This window comes from Capra hircus, chromosome 4, assembly GCF_001704415.2.
Source record: "Capra hircus breed San Clemente chromosome 4, ASM170441v1, whole genome shotgun sequence".
Classification (NCBI taxonomy): Eukaryota; Metazoa; Chordata; class Mammalia; order Artiodactyla; family Bovidae; genus Capra; species Capra hircus.
The window spans coordinates 6204453-6218544 of record NC_030811.1 but is presented as its reverse complement, the minus strand read 5'-3'; the positions used below and the strand labels follow the sequence as shown (position 1 = coordinate 6218544).

The following is a 14092-nucleotide window of genomic DNA, read 5'->3' as shown; positions in this document are numbered from 1 at the left end:
TTCCTGACCCAAGGATCGATTGAACCCGTGTCCTCTGCAAGAGATTCATCAGCAGGCAGATTCACTGAGCCACTTAAGAAGCCCCACGAAACTAAGATAACATTGTAAATCAACTATACTTCAGTTTTCTTTGTTTGTTTAAAAAAAGACATTGTGCAAGAAAGATAGGAGAGGAAGTGGAAGAGAGACCTAGACTGATACTGGGTAACCCAGGATTGGTAGAGTCAGAAAAAAAGGGATAAGGGAAAGAAAAACAGGAATTTCAGTGGATAGATGGTAACTTCCTATTGTTTCAGTTTCACTTCTTTAGTCTCCTCTTACCAAATCAAGATTATGCAACTCAGCTTTATCCTGTGTCTGTTGCTCAAGAGACCCCCATTGTAGATATCAGGTCATACTCCTTGGCCTGGAATTGACAGATTTACCTCAGGCTGCAAACTTTTCTTCACAGCCCCATCTCCTTACATTTTGCTACACACACTAGCCCTGGGGACACAGCAATAGGCCTGGGGTCCTCAAAGTCCCCTTCCTGGCTCTAACCCCACACTTATTCTCTAAGTTGTTTAAGTTATTCACTTTTCTGAACCTTGTTTTTACTTATGTAGATATGGATATAATAATCTGTATTTCCCAGTGTGGCTGTAAGTATTAGGTAAGAAGAAGATATAAAACACAGGGTTTCAGTTCAGTGCAGTTCAATTCAGTCGCTCAGTCATGTCCGACTCTTTGCAGCCCCATGAACCACAGCACACCAGGCCTCCCTGTCCATCACCAACTCCTGGAGTTCACCCAAACTCGTGTGCATAGTGTTTAGTCCAAAAGTAATTAAATGGTAGTGGTGTCTGTTTCACACAGTTCACTTGTGCTCTTCTTCCACCCATATAATGCTTCTACCTCCAAATCATCATTCATGCCACTTCCTCCCACCTGTCTGCTTATCCCCAAAGCACTCCATGTATCCCATCTTTTCTCCTCATCAATATATGAAGACACCTGTAGAAAGGAAGTCATATAGGTTTCTTCTTTTTTCCCTGACCTCATCTTCTGACACATGACAGGCACATCAGAGACATCTGAATCTACCTATAGTTTATCTAAATGGCCACTTACTCTGATCATCTCCTGAGTCATGGAAAATGCTACTATCAACTACTTTGCAGACTTACTGCATAATAGACCAGGGCTTCTCAAAGTGTGGGCCATGGACCTGCAGCATCAGCTTGAACTGGAGACTTTTTAGAAATGCAAAGTCTTGAGCTCCATCCCAAACTTACTGAACCAGAAACTCTGGGATTAGAGTGTAGCCATCTGTGTTTTTACAAACCCTCCAAGTGAGTCTGATGCAAGGTAAAAATCTGAGCACCACAGGGCTAAGGCATTTTCTGTAAAAGGTCTTTCACTTCAGATTAAATCAGCTACTAGGATATCTTAAAGGGGATAGACAAAGCACATGTGAAATGTAAAGGCTTTGGGTGAGAAAGTCAGCCCTGGACCCTCTCATCTAGAATGGACCTCAAAGAAAATGTAGGAGTGCTTTAGACAACCAGGAAATGTCCTAGAATGACCCATGTATGTAGAAACCAGAAACTAAAAGTGCCTCAAGGATAAAACTACTACTTCTATTTATAGTTGGTTCTGGGCACATGATGGTAACCCAGCTTCAATGCAAATGATGACAATGACCTAGGGCAGTCGTCCTCAAAGTAAGGTCCTTGGCCCAACAGCACTCATATCACCTGGGAATTTGTTAGAACTCCCACATTTCAGGCTTCACCAAATCCTTCCCTAATGTCAGGTTCCTGCGCGGTAAAATCTTCCTCCCCCAGCAGCCGGCTGGGCCGCCGCCCCTCTGCTACTATGTCTTGTGACCTGAGGGAAGAGGAGCCAGGCTCAGAAGGGGCCCAGGGCACTCTTTTAGCTTGGTCCCACCTACTTCACCCCCAGGCTGGGAAATGGCCTTTGGGCTTAGCTTTCTGGTGACCCGGAGCACAGCAGCATAGACAGCTCAGGGTCCCCCAGGCCTGTCTACCCGGGTGTTCCTTGCCAGCTGATACCTTCCCTCCCCAGCTGCCCACCGACCTGTACTTGCAGGCGGGCGGCGGTCAGTGATGATGGGCTGGGGAAGATGGGCACTTGCTGCCTTCGGGGAAGGCGGCACCCCGATATCCTGGAGCTCCAGCTCCACCGCCGTGTCTAGCAGGGAGAGGTAGCGCCGCACGATCAGGGCATGAGGGTGCCTGGGGGAAAGCAGGACGAGGCTTACTGGGATGCAGACCCTCACCTCCTGCTTTCCCGGACCCCCCGGCCCTCCAGGACACAGCCAGCCCCCAAGTCTGCCCCGCACACTGACATGGTTGATGAAACCAGGGGAAAAGACAAAGTGCAGGGCTCGAAGGGCAGGCACCGCAGCTGACACAGTGACATCAAAATGTTGACAGTTGCCAGGGGGGCCACCCCTGCTTCCCGAGCCAGGATCCTCTCAAGGCAGGGCATAAACTGCTGCTCCAGAGGCACGTAGTTCAGCCGCCCAAAAGGGCAGGACCAACTTCTGTACCACCTATGGGGCAAAGAGCAGCCCATCACCCAGGGGAAGTTCTCTCGTCTTCTTTACAAGCTGAACCTCAGGAAGACTTGGCCTGCAAGCTGATGACATCAGTCACTGGAAAGGCAGGACAGTCCCTCTACAGCACAGATGCTCAATAGCATAAGCACTGCTCAAGTCCCATGTGAGTCTCCAAACAAGCAGAGACACGCTGTGGGTTTTGGCCTGAAGACTTGGTGGAGTGGGATCGACCAAGCTAAGACAGTGGCTAAGGATGTCTGGAGAAGTGCAGAGAACCAGGTGTACCTGGTGGGGAGTTGGACAAGCCAGTGGGGGTTTGAGCCAAGGTGGTACCCAGGGGAGAGGCCAGAGAGCCTAGGTAGGTGGTCAGCTGCAGGAAGCAGCAGTCAATCAAGTGGACAAGATGAGGGGGTGGGAGCTAGGCCTGCTGGGGTGTCTGAGGGCCACTAGGAAGAGGAGCTTGGGAAGCTGAGGCAATCCCACCTTGCTATTGAGCTGGCTTCCTGAACAACCAGGAAGTGGGCAATGGCTTCCAGAAGCTGGGGCTCCCTCAACCGGTGGCGGGCCAAGTGCTGCGCTAGGAGCACCATCACTGGGGAGTCAGTTCCTCAGGCCTGGCCTTCTGTGAAGAACAGCTTATCACGCTGGACCCCTCAGGCCAGACCCGGGTGAGATTCACGCAGGTACTGCCTGCCTCCACCCCCCCCATCACCTGTCCCCGCTCTGACACCTGCCAGGCTGCGGATGAGGTGCTGCTGAGGACGCCGCTGGAAACGGGGACAGCTTTAGAGCGGCTTCCAACCTTTGCCACCCTCGAAGGATAGGCGGCAAGAGGGGCGGTGGCTTCGGAGGGAGGCGGAACCCTTCGCTCCTGCTCCAGGGCGCACATCAGGGGCCCATCTGATGGGAAGCCTGAGAGGCAGAGGGTCAAAGGAGGCAGGGAAGGAGCTGCTCTGCTCTTCTGCAATCCTGCAGTTTTAGTTAGTGAATCCTCAGTCCTTCTCATCTCTGTTTTCTGGGCTGGAAGATCTGCTACAGAGCACGTGGAAACACCAGAGAAATAGGACTACCACGTGAATAAAGGTATCACAACCGTCTGTGGAAAGGCCTTATACAAAGAAGGCAGTAAGATCTCATCTCTTGCCAATGATGATCAATTGCAGTGGCTCCCTAGGGCACTGTATTAGAAGAGACCTGGTGGCTCAGTGGTAAAGAATCTGCCTGGCAATGCACAGGTTCGATCCCTGGGTCTGGAAGATCCCCTAGAGAAGGAAATGGCAACCCACTCCAGTATTGGGTTGAGGACTTGGTGGCTATGGTTCATTGGATCGCAGAAGAGCCAGACACGACTTAGCGACTAAACAACAACAAAAAAGGGGGTGGCACCCTAACCTAAGCTGCAACTCATGCTGCTTGACTCATGATGACTGTCGTGGATACCGCAGAGCAACAGCAAGTGTGGCATCACTCAGCAAGTGTGCCATTCCTGGCAAAGCTTGAGGTGGGTTCTGTCAGTGATCTCAGGTGTGTCTGCTACGGTTTCTCTATCCTTCCATTGACACCCACCCACCCATAGACACCGTCCTCACCCAGTAAGGCTGCAAGGTGCAGACACACGTGGATGGTGTGAATGTCAAAGGAGGGGCAGTTTCGGATGATGAGCTGACTCAAGTCCTGCAGTGTGGCCTGCTCCACAGGAGGGGGCTGCGGCAGAGACCCCAAGAGCTGGCTCAGACGACGAAGCGCCACAGGGTAGTGGTGGGCACGCACTTTGGTGGGGTTCTGCCCCAGCCAGCGTAGCAGCTCCCCAGGGCTCCTCGCCTGTTCCAGAAGCCGCTGCAATCCCTGCACAGGGCCTGCATGGGGGCCTCCTCCAGGAGGCCGGTGGTCTCCCCATTTGTTGGGTCCCAGACAGCAGGGCTGTACTGGTGGGAGCAGCAGCAAGCCAGACAGACGAGCACTGGAGGCCTGGGCAGAGAGCAGGACTCGAAGCATGGAGTTGGGTGCTGGAGACCCTGAGGGGTGGCCCAAAAAAGGGAGTGAGGTATTCTCCAAAGGGGAGAAAGACCAACTCTCTATTCCTCACCTCGCTCCCCATCCAGAGGAGTCTGGGGACAAAGCAACCCGTACTCTCTTCACCCTTCTTTGTGACTGCTCTGGTCCTCTTCCCCAACCCGCCCCTCTCTGACTCCTTCCAACCTTTGCGAGAGCAATCGGAATCCTTCAGAATTCTCGCGGAGGATTTTTTACAGAGCAATTCCACATGCATCATCTCCTCCGATCCTCCTCTGACACGCCCGTGAGGAGGCAGGCAGGGGCTGGTACTATCTCGATTTCACAGGTGGAGAGACCAAGGCCCAGGGAGGCGAGGGGGTTAAGGCAAGCCCCGAGGTCCCGAATCTGGTTAGTGGTCGCGCCCAGCCTGGAACCCAGCTCGCCCGACAGATACGCTCCCCCCCCACCCCCGACCACCTCCCCCTCCCGCAGGAGGCGGCGGCGGTACCGGAGGGTGGAGCGCGGGCTCCGTGGTCCTGGGTTCCATTCTGGGCGCTCCCACTTACCAGCTGCGTGACCTTGGACAAGTGGCTTCGGTCTCCCTGCCCAAGCCTTCTCGCCTGTGAAACGAGAACGCAGGGCCCACCTCGGAGGGCGCCTGTGGAGCCCGCGGGCGCGGCCTGCGCTACGGCGCGGAGTCGGCGGTGTCAGGGGGGCCTCCCCACACACCCCCACCCGCGGCCCGGGGGGAATGCCAGGAGACCGTGGTCGCGGTCGCCAACACCAACTCCCGCCGCCCTTCCCCGCGGCCCGCCCCGCAGGCGCCACCCCTACATGACTCCCCAGGCCCCGCGCAGGTCGCTCCCTCGGTCGGTCTCGGGGCCCGGGAGCCGGGCTCCCCCCGCGGCCTCCTCATCAGGGGGCCACCGAGTCCTCCATCTTCCCGGCAGCCCCCGAACCGCGCGGCCCGGACGCCAATCGCCGCGCCAAGTAAGTCCTCCGCCAGCAAAGACGTGGCTCCCGGCAGGCCCCGCGCGCCAGGGCGCCGCGCGCCCCGCCCCCTGCTTCCGGGAAGCTGCGCGCGCGGCGCCGGGCCGGGGCGGGACCAAAGGACTGGGGCGGGGTAGGGGCGGGGCAGAGGCGGGGCAGAGGCGGGGCCAAAGGGCTGGGGATGAGATTGGGGTGCAGAGGGGAGTGAGCAGCGGTTGGCCTGGGCGGGCAGGGCAGGGTAGGACGAAGCATCTGGCCCACCCCTTTTCTCCCAGTAGGGCAGAGCTCCCCGTAGCCCCCCCTCCTCCGCGACCCACACACGCAGACACTAGGCCAAGAGTGAAAACTTCACAGTTATTTAATCTGCACGTGTTCCAGAAAGCCCCCTCCACCCATCCCGACTCCCCTTCTCCAGCCCTTCCCAGTCCTCGGGCCCCCAAACCAGCCAACGAGCGATCCGGGACTAAGAGGTGCCCAGGTCCTCAGGCTGAGCCCTAAGGGCCCAGGGGCGTGGCCCCACTCTGTCCAGGGCCAAGGCAACGACAGCAGCTGTCTGACTCGGGGTAGCCCACTGTCAGGGGGCGCTGAGGGCCAGCTGCCCCGGGAGGTGGCCCAGAGCCATGAAGGTCACAGGGAGGGGCTTCCGCCGCCCCTCGGAGTGCTCTCCCGCGCAGCGCTGGGCTCCAGGGTAGTGGGAAGAGGCAGGTCGGAGAGGCGGGCCTGGGCAGACAGCAGCTCCCACCTTGTCGTGGCGAGCAAGGTCCCGAGAGGCCGGTGGCGTGGCCAAGAGCCCGTGGAGGCACTACGGGCGGTACATGGCAAAGGCCAGGAGGCTGAGGAGCAGGGTGAAGCCGGCCAGACCCAGAGTGGCGGTCAGGGGAAAGAAGGGCCGGTACTGGATCTGGCAGTACCATAGCAGAAGCAGCAGCAGAAGGAGCAGGGGCAGCAGCAGGCTGCCTACTTCCAGCCCTGAGGGGCCTGGCTCGGACCCCGGTGGGCAGGGCGGGAGGGGGGGACCCACCCGTGTGGACACGTGGCAGTGGAGGACACAGTTGGGAGGGAGGTGAAGGCTGCCCAGGGTCTGGGTGTCGTCTCCTAGTAGCTGCCCTTGGTAGATGAGTCGCACGTGCTGTTCCCGGCCGGGAAACTGGGTCCTGAGGAGAGAGGGACCTGGGTAATAGAGCGAGTCTCAGGCACTCCTGGCCCCTGGTCCGGAACAACTCTCCTACCCTCACCTCTGGCCTCCACAGTGTGTGTGTGGGGGGCCCTTCTCCTTCAGGGGAGCAATACAGTGTGTGACTAGGGGCCTCAGTTTCCTCATCTGTAAGAGGATCTCCGGGATCTCTGCTGGCCCTTCTAGGACTGTGATCATCCCCACCCTACTCTTTAGCACTTCCTTCCTGTCATCCTCCCAGCTTACCTTTTCAGGGAGCCAATGGTGTCGTGGGGCCAGGCTCTGGCCACCTGCTCAGAATCGTTGAGGAATTTCAGCCGAAGTACGAGGGGCTCCTGGGGGGAGTCTGGAGGTGGCGGCGTTGCTGCGAGCCCCACGCCAGGTTCTGGTGGTGCCGCCTGACCTCGGTGTCTCAGGCCGGGGGTCTCAGCTCCTGGGGCCTCCCCTCTGATGCTGTCCATGACCGCCATGGCTTCGCTGGGCTGCGTTGGTGTTGGGGTCCCTGACGGCTGGGGCAGTGGATCGGCGCCCTCGGCAGTGTGCGTTGAGACCCAGGCCAGAGCCAGCACCAGAAGGCAGGCAAGCACCGAGAAAAGGATGGTCACCTCATCACCTACCCCTTCGATCAGGGCCATGGCCCCTGCCTTGCCTGCCACACTACCGGGCTGGAGAGGCACAAAGAACCCATGAGGGGCTGGCTCACCCACCAAGAGCCCTCTGAACTTCAGGGGGCCCCTGACCCCATCCCACCACAACTCTCCCACAGTCCTCATTCCGCCCAGTTATCCCAGCCCTACCCTGGGACATACACTGCTCTGACACCTGGCCACCCCAAACTTGCCCTACATACCCCTTCCCAACACCAAATCACAAGTCCTAATTTTTTGTAACCTAAATTTCAGGTCTTTAAGCAGTTCCACAATTCACCCAAACCCTATTCCGAAGTCAGAGCTTTGACCTTCTAAGCAACCTCTCCCTTAAATTCAGCCCCTACCAAACCACCCCAAAGCTTACCTATTCTCCCCATTTAGGTCATCTCAAAGTTTATCTACTCCTTTGCCTATTTCACGGCAAAGCCTATCTATTAATACTGCTCCATCGCTAAAGTTTCTCCAAGGGGGTAGAAAAAAGGTCTCTACGCACACGCACAACGCCCCCTTACCATTCAGCCAACCCCCACCCGCAGCACAGGACAGCTTCCCAAGGCTTCCCCACGCCAAATGTCAAACTGCTTCCCTTTGGCAAACTGGAACCTCCGAGGGTTCCCACCCCCAACCCTAGCCCCCACCCCAACTCGGCCCCCCTGGTCCACTCAAACCCCACCCAAGGCGTCCCGACCCCGCGCCTCCCCTGGGAAACCTCTCCAAACCCAGCCTGCTGCAAGACCCCAGATCTCGCCCGGGAACCCAAGACTTTGCCCTCCCCACCTCCATCCTCCACCACCCTTCGCATCTTCCCGCCGCCCGCCCCCACACCCCGAGTGGCTGGCGGGCGCGGGAGATCCCGGGGCGGGGCCAGCCGGGCCAGCTGCTGGGGCAGCGGGGTGGTGCGGCCACGGCGCAGGGACTCACCGCCAGGCTCCGCCAGCTCCATAGCGGACCCTCGGGCACTTCCGGGAGGGAGGTGGAGAGGTCGCAGACACCTGGAGGCACCCCCTCCTTCCCCGCCGCCGCCGCCCGGAGCATTGTGGGTCTTGTAGTCTAGAAGGATGCGCAGTCCAGCCTTCTGTGCTGCGGACCCACGTGCGGAGTTCAGCCGCCTGCGCCGAGCCCCCACAGATCGCTGAGGGGCTGGCGGCGGCGGCTTTGAGGTTGTGCTAGCCCGCAGAGGTCCGGGGCGAGGTAGGGGACAGCAGGATCCTCTCCCTCACCCGCGGGCAGCCAGGACGTGTATCGCATCAGAAACCAACGTCAGCTGGTTTCTGGCTAAGTCTGTCATATCACCCCCCCCCCCGCCCCACCCGGAGTTTGGTGATGCAGTCTTTGGGGAGCGCAGGTGGACCCTACGCAGGCCTACTCTTAAGTCAGAGTGGACCCTCCACGTTGACTCTTCAGCCCAGAGCCCAGTATCCACGGGCTGCCCGCCCCCCTCCCTGCCCTCAAGGCTGGCTGAGGAGATGGGTCTTCAGGGCTGGCCATGGGAGGCTTCAGTTCAGTTCAGTCGCTCAGCCGTATCCGACTCTGCGACCCCATGGACTGCAGCACACCAGGTCTCCCTGTCCATCACCAACTCCCGGAGTTTACCCACTCATGTCCATTGAGTCGGTGATGCCATCCAGCCATCTCATCCTCTGGGGGGCTTGGGGCTGCCTTATTTACCTGGCTCCTCCTCCCCTGGGCTCCTGTAAGACTGTATGAGGAGCACAGACTTTGGAACATGGCAAAAAATTCTGACCCCTTATCCTGTGCTTATCAACTATATGACCTTGAGTGCATTATTGAATCTATATGAACCTAAATTTCTTTATTCTTAAAACTTACCTCCAAAGACAATTGTAATGGGCGAAGTTTGGTGTTTTATTAAAGAAGTGTGAAAACTGTAGAGGGGATCTGTCACACGGTAGATATTTATTCACTTAGAATGCTTCCTCCCCTGAAATTTGGGCTCAGAAATTGGATCTTTAAGAGTATTGTTGTACAGGCGATGTTGAGCCTCATGTGGCCTGAGCCAAGTTAATTTCTATGGGTTTTCCCTCCTTCCTTTGGGCTCCGATAGCCACAAACTTTATAGGTCAGTCTTGATTAAAAGTAATGTACCCTGGTGCCCTGATAGCCTATGCCTACTTATGGGAACAAACACTCCAAATGTTGCCTTGGGACTGTCAGTTTAGACTTAGAACATACAGAACTATTAATAACTTATCTCTAGTTCCTTCCCATTTGTCCAGTTATTCTAGAAGTATTCATTAAATGTATAGCATGTGCTGGGCACTGGGTCAGACTCTGGGAACACAATGGCGAATCAGACTGTATCCCTGCCCTCATGTAGCTAATGTACTAATAGAGGACACAGACAATTGGCCCACTAGTGCTAAAACAGGCGTGTGCCAACTGCTGGGGCAACACTTTTGAGGGGCTCTTTACCTTCAGCATCTCTCCTGGGAGGTACCTACTGCAACTTCTTGCTTTCAGTTCTAATTAAGCATCTAAAATATATGTTGGGTACTGCTTTTAGACTTACAGAATATTAGGCTAGGTGATCTGTTCAACCACTAAATTTTTTTCAGATGAAACCCAAAGAGGGTGAAAGACATTCTTCAGAACAAGCAGGTAGGTAGGACCCACACCTCTCTGGAGCTTGGGAAGCCCCAAGGTGTTGATTAGCTTGCATTAGGTTCTTTGGAAGGTCTAAGATACTTAGAAAGGTGACCAGGTTGGTACTGGGGTCGAGTGGTGTGGGTAGCTTAAATGGTGGGCAACTTTACGCTGGGAAAATACCCAGCTTGGGTATTTTGGAAGTGGAAGTGTATGTAAAAAGGATGGTATCTGTCAACTGTGCCAGAGGACATGGGGGTAGAGTCCTGGCAGGCTGATTGGCTGGGACCTGGGTTCTGCACAAGCCACCTCTTATGGGCTTTAGGAAAAGCCGGGGGGGAAGGGGGTGGCTAGTGAATCTGCATTCAGCTTTAGCAATGAGGATGCAGAGGAACTAGGACATTGAAGGGGGCTTCCTGGCCCTGGGAGTGGACAGGAACACAGGATGGACAAAGGAGAGAAAAGGAAAACTGAGGCCACCATGTGGACCCTGGTGAGTGTCTTAAATGGGGTGAGTGGGGGAAGAAGGCATAATATTTGATTGTTTTCTTCCTTCCCCTTTCCAGGGAGGTCCAGCAGCACTCACTGAATCCTCCACCAGTCCGGCAGTGGGGATCTTTTAGGAGAGGCTGGAAGATAAGAGCGAGGACGTTGTTGTTTCAAGTGTCATTTTCAAGGGCCCCGCAGATGAAGGTCTCAGGAAGAACTGGAAATAGAAACCAGGGACCCAGATTCCCAGCCTCGGTGCCCGCAGCCGGCAATGGAAAGTCCAGGGAGGGCCTGAGAAAGAACCCTGAGTTGGCCTGGTCTCTAGCGGTGACCTCGGGGCCCAGGGACAGGGGAGCCTGTGCCGCACGGATGGCAGGACAGTGTAGGCGAGGCGCAGTTGGGTCCGGGGCGGCGACCCTCCTCGGTCCACCAGCCGCGTTCATCAGCATCCCGGCACTGCCCGGAGAACAGACACTCCACCCAGACCAGCGCAGGGGGGCGAAAGCGACAGCTGGGGCCGCGAGGCGGGCAGGGCAGCTGTCCCCTCCAAGCGAGTGGCCCTCGCAGCGGGTGTGGTGGGGGCTGGAAAGGAGGCGGAAGGGCCCAGGCTGGGTGGGAGGGGCCGGCCGCCGGGGCCGAGCGCGCGGCTCGGGGGTGGAGGCTGCTTCGCCAGCCAGCTAGAGAGGGGCGGGGGCGTTGGGGCCCGCGCGCTGGAGGGGCGGGGGCGGCGGGGAGGGGGGGCTCGGGCTGCGTGTGCCGGAGCCGGCGGGGGCGGTGGTGCGTGCGCATGACGCGGGGGGGAGGGCCCGGGCCGCGCGCTCCCGGTCCCGTTGTTGTTGCCGCTGGAGGCGGCTTCCAGGCAGCGGGATCGCGGCGCCGGGGAGCGCCCGGCAGCAGCGGCCCCAGCGTGCGCGGCGGCGCCTCCTGGCCTCTGCCCCCAGCCCTCGGCCCCATGCACTAGCCCCGCGCCGCCCGCTCCGTAGTCCGGGCCCCGCCAGCCCCGCGCGCCCGCCCGCCGCCGCCGCCGCCGCCGCAGCGCCGCCCCGGGCCCCGGCCGGGCCCGCCTCGGGCCCCGCGGCTCCGGAGCCATGAACTTCCAGGCGGGCGGGGGACAGAGCCCGCAGCAGCAGCAGAGCCTGGCGGCGCCGGGAGGCAGCGGCGGCGGCGGCGCGGGGGGCGGCGGGCAGTTCGGCGGCGCAGGGCCGGGGGCCGGGGGCGGCGGCGGCCCCTCGCAGCAGCTGGCCGGCGGGCCCCCCCAGCAGTTCGCGCTCTCCAACTCGGCGGCCATCCGGGCCGAGATCCAGCGCTTCGAGTCCGTGCATCCCAATATCTACGCCATCTACGACCTGATCGAGCGCATCGAGGACCTGGCGCTGCAGAATCAGATCCGGGAGCACGTCATCTCCATCGAGGGTGAGCGGAGCCGAGGGCTGCGGGAGCCGGGGCGCGGTGGCCTCTGCGACCCCGGCCGGGGGCTTCGCCGGCCTGTTCTGGCCACGCTTTCCCGGTCTGGGGGGTCCTCGCGCGCCTGAGGTCGGGACCACGCGGTTTGCCGATCGCTGGCGCTGCAGAGCCGGCGGCCAGGCTTCGCCATTTCTCTTCTGGCGACACTTTGGGGCTGGGGGGCAGGTCCCGTGCCGGGGGACACGTTTTCTGATCTGCGGGCTCCAGGCTGTGAGGGTGGCGTCGCTGTGGGGACGGGTGCGCTGGGAGCCGCGGAGGTTCCGGGGCCCTGGGGCCCGGTCTGGTCGGGCATGGCCCAGGAGGGTGGGCGCGGCGGAGGGCCTCGGCAGGCCAGGAGGTGGGGCCGCTGCCGGAGAGGCGTCTCAGCTGCCGCCCCGGCCCTGCCCGCCTCGCAGCGGTGAATCGGAGCCTGCCGTTAGTGGATGGCAGCGTTCCCGGGCCCGGCGCCCGCGGGCCCCGGAGGGTGGCGCTCCCCGAGGCCCTCTCTGCCTACGCAGACCCCGCATGCCGCGGCGGCCGGGAGCGGGGCAGGCCTGGCGCGGGGCTGGGTCACCGGGGGCCGCGTGAGAGGCCTCGGCCGGGCCAGTATCGCCTTCGCTGGGTCCAACGCGCGCCGGACACCCGCCCCTGCTCTCCAGGGGGCGGCTCCAGAGGCGAGCTGGGGGCTCCTGGGCGCTGACCGACCTCCAGGGACTCGGGTGCCAGGCGTCGGAAACTGGAACCGTGGGCCACTTAGTTACCCAGCGCTCCTTTCTCTAGGCTTTCAGGCCTGCACTTGGCAGCTGAGGGGCAGAGGAAGTGGGGGCACGCTACTGGCAGATGTGCCAGGACCCCTGGTGTGGTGGGGACAGACAGCATCGGCAGTACCCCCCACTTCGGCAGCATGGTGACCTTTGAGCGCCCGTGGGGCAGATGGACCTGGGCCTGGGCCATCTGCTTCCTCCTCCTGCTCCTTTCCCTTTGAATGCGGTAGCCCCCCAGCAGGTGGTGGGTTCAGAAATGCCGGGAAAGGGTAGGGCCTTTTGCTGAGGACCTGGAGTTGATGGGAAGGGGCCTGTCCACTACTGGGGTCTCACAGGAGGGCCCCACTGGCGTCTTTCTTTGTGTGAGGCTCTTGGGGTGGGGTGTCCTTCCCCTGAACAACCCCTGTCTGCTTTTAGGGGTCCCCACGGCTGAGGAAGGAGTCGTTGGCTTTTTTGGGGGGAGGTAGAGGACCTTGTTTAGAGCTGGAGTTCCGCTCTGTTCTCGACATGGTCCCCTCTGACTTCTTGCTGTCCCTTGCCCAGCCCTTGCTCATCCCTCTCCAGGCTGAGTTCACTGTGAACTAATTAGGTGACAGGAAAAAAAAAAAAAAAACCTCATTAGCTTGGATCTGAGTAAATGGCCTGAATCATCGGTGTGGCTGGGGACCAGGAGGTGGCATATGTGTGAGCCAGGGGCCCCCAAAAGAGAGGAGATGACCAATTTTTCCTCCCCAGTCTGAAGAGGCGGGGCAGGGAGAGCCGCCATTCCCTGTGGCTTCCCGATTTCCCCCAGAGGAAGTAAGTTCCATCAGTGCCCAGATGCCTCCCTCACCCACCCCCCGCCCCCCACAGGCCCTTTTGGAGGGGGAAGAGGCTTGGTGGGACAGCCATGGTGGGGGGGGGCTGTGGAGGAAGGCAGGCCGAGCGGGGAGAGGCAGGGTCTTGGCTGGACACCACCTCTAACTTCCGATTCCTTAAGAGCAATCGCCCACACCCCCTCCCCAGCTCAGGAGGTCTCTGGCCAAGCATCTTCTGTGATGTGCAAGCCAGCATTCTTGGGCCACACTTGGGTGTTCACCCCCGTCCTGAATCCAACACGACAGGCAGAATTTCCCCCTCTAGTGCCCACCCCCGTGACCAACTTCCCCACTGCGGTTTGGAAGTACCCTGCGTTCCGTCTACCACGCCTGGAAGCTCCGTGTCACCATCTCGGATTCTGGGACCTGGTGTCTCATTGTCACCAGGCCCAGCTGCTCCTCACACATCAGCTCACAGCTCTCCTGGTCTCTACTTCCCTGCTTTTTCTTGGCGAGGCCGCCTCCCTCTTTCCTCCGTGCCCCCCCCATAACCCCCCTTTTTTTGGCCAACCTCTCTCCTGGAACCCATCTTGATTCTCCACCTCACCCCTGCTTTCCCACTT

At 59.3% G+C, this 14092-nt stretch overlaps 3 protein-coding genes across 7 annotated transcripts in view; 1 reads left to right on the top strand and 2 right to left on the bottom strand.

Annotated features, from left to right (window-relative positions):
* FASTK (Fas activated serine/threonine kinase) lies at positions 1764–5614 on the bottom strand. Its single transcript, XM_018047467.1, is given in 12 exon segments — positions 1764–1869; positions 2080–2090; positions 2092–2167; positions 2169–2237; positions 2343–2391; positions 2394–2557; positions 3047–3158; positions 3161–3182; positions 3292–3348; positions 3350–3421; positions 3423–3475; positions 5393–5614. Coding segments are annotated over 12 exon segments (873 nt in total). The 5' UTR covers positions 5475–5614.
* On the bottom strand, positions 5889–8401 carry TMUB1 (transmembrane and ubiquitin like domain containing 1). Of its 2 annotated transcripts, XM_018046722.1 has the most exons (3): positions 8294–8401; positions 6969–7387; positions 5889–6702 (listed from the first exon to the last, which is right to left on the bottom strand). In XM_018046722.1, exons 2-3 carry the CDS (start codon positions 7355–7357, stop codon positions 6351–6353), a joined length of 741 nt encoding a protein of 246 aa, XP_017902211.1. In that variant the 5' UTR covers positions 7358–7387; positions 8294–8401; the 3' UTR covers positions 5889–6350. The 2 variants fall into 2 exon arrangements, with proteins under 2 accessions (XP_017902211.1, XP_005679713.3); XM_005679656.3 differs by lacking the exon at positions 8294–8401 and having other exon boundaries at positions 6969–7991.
* The window catches only part of AGAP3 (ArfGAP with GTPase domain, ankyrin repeat and PH domain 3), a 57138-nt gene continuing 54294 nt past the window's right edge, over positions 11249–14092 (top strand). For all 4 annotated transcript variants that reach the window (XM_018046717.1, XM_018046716.1, XM_018046715.1 and 1 more), the window contains exon 1: positions 11249–11878. In XM_018046717.1, the coding sequence (XP_017902206.1) occupies positions 11554–11878 (325 nt within the window). In that variant the 5' untranslated portion in view covers positions 11249–11553. The remainder of the gene's footprint in view (positions 11879–14092) is intronic.

Coding starts and splice junctions, on each gene's coding strand:
- TMUB1 (XM_005679656.3), bottom strand. CDS start 7,495: ATGAGGACTGTGGGAGAGTTGTGGTGGGATGGGGTCAGGGGCCCCCTG. Junction 6,703..6,968: donor ACCATTGGCTCCCTGAAAAG/GTAAGCTGGGAG, acceptor CTCTCTCCTCAG/GACCCAGTTTCCCGGCCGGG.